This window comes from Acyrthosiphon pisum, chromosome A2 (genome assembly GCF_005508785.2).
Source record: "Acyrthosiphon pisum isolate AL4f chromosome A2, pea_aphid_22Mar2018_4r6ur, whole genome shotgun sequence".
NCBI classification, from domain to species: Eukaryota; Metazoa; Arthropoda; class Insecta; order Hemiptera; family Aphididae; genus Acyrthosiphon; species Acyrthosiphon pisum.
This window is the reverse complement of record NC_042495.1, coordinates 81,069,858-81,076,144: the sequence shown is the minus strand read 5'-3', so window position 1 is coordinate 81,076,144 and position 6,287 is coordinate 81,069,858. Positions and strand designations below refer to the sequence as shown.

Here is a 6,287-nt window from a genome sequence, read left to right as displayed (position 1 = left end):
GTGAAAATTTCATGTATCTACAGTCATTCGTTTTAAAGTTATACCAAAAACTAAAATCAAATTTTCTCGAAAACAGATTTTGCGTAAAAATTCCCGTTTTTCCTTAATTTTTCTTTTGTTTTTTACGGCGATGTTGAAAACTATTGGAAAAATTTTACTTTTGACCCCCCAAAGTACCAACTAAATTCACTTTCCTATCAGAAAAGGTACTGTTGAAGAAAATCCAAGCACTTTTACTGTCCTAAAAGGTGAAGACAGACACAAAAAAAAACACACATCATTGTAAAATCAATACATTCATCGTTCCACTCAGAATCTAAAAAAAGTTAAATTATATATAATTACTATTAAATATATTTTATTATTTATAATGCACTACTTGAAATTATTCTCTTACATTTATTCCTTTGTTTGAAAAAAATAAATTTTATATTATATTATATGTATTCTAAATACTTGAAGTTGTATAAACATTAAACAAGTAACAAATCTTATTAATTAGTATATAATTAATATGAAATTAAAAAATATTTTTAAAGTATAATTACAAGAAAAGGTGGAAAAGTTGTTTCCGCTATGCTGTACAGTAGTAGTCAAGTATGTCATTGTAATGGATGTGTTAGATATGAATTCATTGATAAATCCTTGCATATGAAAAACGATTCTGAGTGGGACAGTGTGTGTTCCTAGCATACATGTATAAATAATAAAATTTAATAACTAAAAACCTCTGAATATCAAATATCATAAAACATTTAAAATCAAACGCTCATAAAAAATTAACGATACTGTCCAGTGATTTTATTTTAACTAAATGTAAAAAAAAATTTATTGTGGATCTTCTATTAAAATTTAAAGTTAGCTATAAAATTAAAAAATATTATTAATTGCTAACTGAAAAATGATTTTTCAAATTTTTGAGATTTTGATAAATTGTTTCAACATTTGAACTTTAAAATTTAAATGCATATAAAAAATAATTGTGTCTATGTATCTTTAAATATTTTTAAACTGTTATTTAAGCAACTTATGCATTCCATTTTCAAGCTATTTTACATAATACTTTGTCCTTTTTATCATAGGTATCAATGTATTCTCTACAATATTCTAATATTCTACTTTGGAATAAGAAATTAAAAATGAATGTAGTCAATCAAAAAAGTAAACAACTTATAAAACAATACAAATGTAATATGTATATTTTTTAAATTGTTCATTTTTAAAAACTTGAATTGATATAAATTTTTTTTTTAAAACATTAATAGTTTTTAAATAATGAATGTTTTTTGATATTAGAATCACACAGTATTGTATTTGTATACACACTATTGGCAATAGTACAATGTAACCTTAAAAATAGATCAAAACAATCATTATTCTACACCAAGTAAACTAAAATATATTAATGTTAAAATGATTTAATAAAATATGGGCAATAAAATTAAAATTAAACACATTTTATTATTATATCATTCGACTATAAAAATAGGGTTTTATTCATTTTTTATCCTACCATTGTTGGGACCCTGGTGTTTGGCGTTGTTCAATGGTCCTGATGATGGTCGCGGATGACACAAACAAATGATGTAATAATAATTAATTAATATGTCCGTGGTCGTAGCAGTTTGATGATTGCATCACTATTGTACCAGGAACCTATGTTTCATGTGCTTATGTTTGTTATTTCATAATATTGTACAATATTTTTAAAAAGTTTTCCTGTTTCATTTTCTTGTTTTCTTCTTGCTGTTAGTTAACTTAGATCAACCTTGTGGCCTTATATTGCCCTGGTACTTACAATGTGTATTATTCAAGAAGAAATTAATGTGAAATATCAATTATTTATATAATATTGTTGTAATATAATATATCAGGGGTCACAACGAGGCTCGCAAGCCGCATGTGGCTGAGTTATTTCTATAAATAAATAAATGAATGTTAAATACATTATCCTTCATTTGCAAGGCCGGCTCAAGCAAAAATAGTGGACTAGGCAAAATCAAATTTTTCCGCCCCTAACAATATAATATTATCAGTATTTTGAATATTCCGCTCTTTTATTATAGTGCTGCTTAAGTGCCGTCCTAGGCGTGGGCCTATGTTGCATACCCCTTGAGCTGGGCCTGTTCATTTGTTATGAAATGAAAAATATGTAAACAATATTTTAATTTTTAAGTGAATTATGAACATCTAAAAATATTGATGTTTTACATACTCATAACTCACTTAGATTAGTGGCCATCCCTGATATGTATCAGGTCCCTGATACATATTATGTAGCCATCCCTGATATGTACATAACATTTAAATTTGAAACAATGAAATCATTTTCAATTTATATTAAATCATATTTTCAGTATATTTTATGAATACTGTTAATTGAATTTTAAGTAAAATGTTAAAAATAATATTAATTATAATTATACATAACTATCTATGTTAAGATAAACTATCCCAAAGTATCATTATTTCCTAATAATATGCTGTATGCATTTACTATAATACAATATTAATTGCTTTAATTATTACCATGTTTATGGTTTAGTTTGTAAAACTATAATCTGAATACTAAATGTTTTAACAATAATAACTGACTACCATTCTGTACTCATAATACAAATTATACTACTTTCAGGAGAAGAATTTTTTTCATAAAGTATCGACAAAATTATCTAAGCCAAATATTTTTATATTGAATAACCGCTGGGATGCATCCGCTAATGAACCAGAGTTCTTAGACCAGGTAAATCTTATGATCATATTTAAGTATACATTATTATTAAATACCTATCCTTTTTTATGTTATTATCTTTCCATCCAGTTTAATAGCCAAGAACAGGTAAGAAAAGCCTTGTTTCTGCCAAATTTTCTGAACAATTTATTAATAATAATAAGTGTGTTGTATTCATAATATATCTGCATATTATAGATTATAAGTTTGAAGCTTGATAATAATTTATTTATTTTGCTTATTATAAACATGCTTAATTAAAAAAATTAACATACACATTTTTTCATTAGGTGCGTAAACAACACATGGAGCGTGCTACAGATTTTTTAGTAAAGGAGTTGAAAGTTTGCACACCAGAGGAGGCAGTGTCTCGTATATTTTTTATTTCTGCTAAAGAAGTGTTACAGGCTCGTGTAAAAGAACGCAATGGCCAAGCTTTAAATAGTGGAGCATTAGCTGAAGGTTTTAGTGCTAGATATATGGAGTTTGAAGAATTTGAACGTAGATTTGAGGAGTGTATCTCAAAATCTGCAATCAAGACTAAGTTTTTAAATCATTCACAGCAGGGAAAGCAATTAGTCAAGTGAGATTTTTATCAATTATTAATGTTTATATTATTCATAGTATTTATACAACTTATAAAACACTATAATACAAATGTAATTACAATTTTTATTTTAATAAATTCTGCATTCTTCCATTCTGTAGTTCCTTATAAACGTGAATTGAGTATAGAGAATAAACATTGAAAATATTGTTCGACTAATTTGAATTAAAACTAATTATTCTTGTATTATTTCTAGAGAAATGTATAAGATTATGGAAACAATTTACAATAGAAGTCAAGAACAAACACATTCAAAAATGTGTCAAAAAAAAGAATTTCAAGAAAAATTGAATTTTACAGAACAACAACTTATATGTATAACAAATCAAATGAAAATGAAAATCCATCAGATGGTTGATGATGTGGAGGATAAAGTGAATTTACTTTATACGGTGTATATGTGTATTAAATAACCATCTGTTCTTTGGTATTGTTTTTAGGTGTCTAAAGCTCTTAATGATGAAATTCGCAGATTATCGGTTTTAGTTGACGAATTCAATTTACCATTTCATCCAGAAACATTAGTTTTAAATGTTTATAAAAAAGAACTTCATAGCCATGTAGAATCAGGGCTTGGTAGCAATTTGCGAGCTAAACTATCTACCGCATTGGCTATGAATATAGATCAAAGTCAAAGAGAAATGATTGATAAGATGTCAACGCTATTGCCAGAAGATAAACGGAACATCAATGTAACAAATCCCAAACGTGAACCATTTGAAGTTTTGTATCGCTTACATTGTGATAATCTATGTGGTGATTTCCACGAACAGCTTGAATTCAAATTCTCTTGGGGATTATCCAAATTAATTACCCGTGTATCATCATTAGCCAATTGGTCACATAATCAATCAAGGGTTCTAATAGTAAATACATTTTATTTTTATTGAATTATTTAACTGTCATTGCAAATGTAACATAATTATTTCTAGTCCCCATCTCACAATCCATCAACCAGTGCTGTTGATGGTTCATTTAGTGGCTTTGATAACAGTTTAGCTGTGGAACAAAATTTATCCATGATATCTCGTGTTGTGGCTGCGTCTGTGGGTACTCAAGGTACTGTGGGAGGACTCGTTTTAGCAGGATTTGTAAGTATTAATACATTTTTGATATTGAACAGAATTTGAATTTTCTCTTTTTTAGATGCTAAAAACAGTTGGATGGCGTTTGATTGTAGCTGCTGGTGCTGTTTATGGAGTCCTTTATTTATATGAGCGTTTGTCTTGGACAACAAAAGCAAAAGAACGAGAATTCAAAAGACAATACGTTGATCATGCTACTGCCAAGCTTCGTTTGATTGTTGATCTAACATCTGCAAATTGTAGTCATCAAGTACAACAGGAACTTTCAACCACTTTTGCACGATTATGCCAATTAGTTGATGAATCTGCTACTAATCTAAATGATGAAATGAAAAATTTGGATCGAGAACTGAACATGTTAACTAAGTCAACTGAAATTGCAAAGATTTTAAGAAATAAAGCAGATTTGTTGAAAGTAGAGTTGAAGCAGTTTGATGATACTTTTCTATGTGTAAAAAACTAGATAATTAGTCAAGATGTAAAAGAATTGTATATTGTACCTATTTGTTGAGTATTTCTTTATGTTATTTTTAGAGTAGGTATATAATAATTTATTTTATCTTAATTAATTCATTTAATTCAATCGTTTTTAAAAGTTTTGAATTTATAATTGCTTAGGTTTTTTTTTAAAATTAGTAAGTCAATTATAAACAAATTTGACTATTGTTGAACGACATAATATCTCCAAAATAATGATTGTTATATTTGAATAAATTAAATAAAGAACACGTCTTAGGTAATTCATTGAATATTCTACAGTTATATTTGAATTTCTACAATAAATGGGTAAATAATATTAAATGGAGGTAATATACTCATCAGTTATTTTATGCAGCCCATTAATTATTTTAAATTAATTATTATAAACTTAAAATTATGAAAATAAATTATATTGAAAAAATTTAATCAATTTGAATAAATTAATAAATAATTTTAATAAATTTTAATTATTTGAAATATAGTATGTACAATGTACATTGTATTGTAAAATAGATATTGTATTGAATTAGTATTATATGTTCAAATACTTTGAAAATAAAATGCATATTGATATAAGGCGTGACACGAGAGTAATTGATAAATATATAAGTAAATATATAGATAGGTAAATGAACATTTACCAGCCTTGAGAAAATCGTTTGACGAGTATTTTCGTGGAGATCTTCTTATAAATTATGAATGGATTGAAACAACTTTTGAAGTAGATATAATGACAGTAGATATGTCTACCGACATAAAAAACTAATTTAGTGACTTCTTGTGACAACAAACTTAAACAAAAATGTTCAATGAAAATTTTTTAGAAGTTTCTTGGGCGTATTTATGCACAGGAAGTTTTGCGAAACTAGCTGCTAAGGCAATTTCAATCCAATTAATATTTCAAATCACATACCTATCTATGTAAAAACGGGTTTTCAACTAGATATGTTGAATTTGAAATCGTCAAAAAGAAATAGACTAAACAGAACACGATTTGCTGATTACACTGTAAAATTGAGCAGAGATTGAGTATTTTGTGTGAAACAGCCAGTGTCATATCATATCGCATTTATTATTGAATACATGAAGTATACCTAATGAACAAACAAATTTTTAAAATTTAATAATATATAATCTACATTTGAAATTTATTAAAAAGTTAATTATTTAAATATAGTAAATAATAAAAATAATAATTATTTAAATCGATTTAAAATTAAATTAACATTTTGACTTTGGTTTTTTATTATTTTTATTAAGGCATCAACAGCATGGTTATTACTTATTACTTATTAGGTGGTTTTTACGGTAGGCGTGGTGGGTATGGTAAGTTTGGAACACGTGTATATGGAGCGAGGATTCGTCATTAAAATCCATCCGGGAG

General features: G+C 26.8%; 1 protein-coding gene across 3 annotated transcripts in view; it reads left to right on the top strand.

Moving 5' to 3' along the window:
* The window catches only part of LOC100166803 (transmembrane GTPase Marf), a 9,374-nt gene extending 4,211 nt beyond the window's left edge, over positions 1–5,163 (top strand). For 2 of the 3 annotated variants that reach the window (XM_003243688.4, XM_016803495.2), the window contains 7 exons: positions 2,636–2,743; positions 2,822–2,839; positions 3,022–3,314; positions 3,535–3,712; positions 3,779–4,204; positions 4,271–4,429; positions 4,485–5,163. In XM_003243688.4, coding sequence (XP_003243736.1) covers positions 2,636–2,743; positions 2,822–2,839; positions 3,022–3,314; positions 3,535–3,712; positions 3,779–4,204; positions 4,271–4,429; positions 4,485–4,886 — 1,584 coding nt within the window. In that variant the 3' untranslated portion in view covers positions 4,887–5,163. The remainder of the gene's footprint in view (positions 1–2,635; positions 2,744–2,821; positions 2,840–3,021; positions 3,315–3,534; positions 3,713–3,778; positions 4,205–4,270; positions 4,430–4,484) is intronic. The other variant, XM_003243686.4, reaches the window with a different exon arrangement.
* Positions 5,164–6,287: the final 1,124 nt, after the last annotated feature.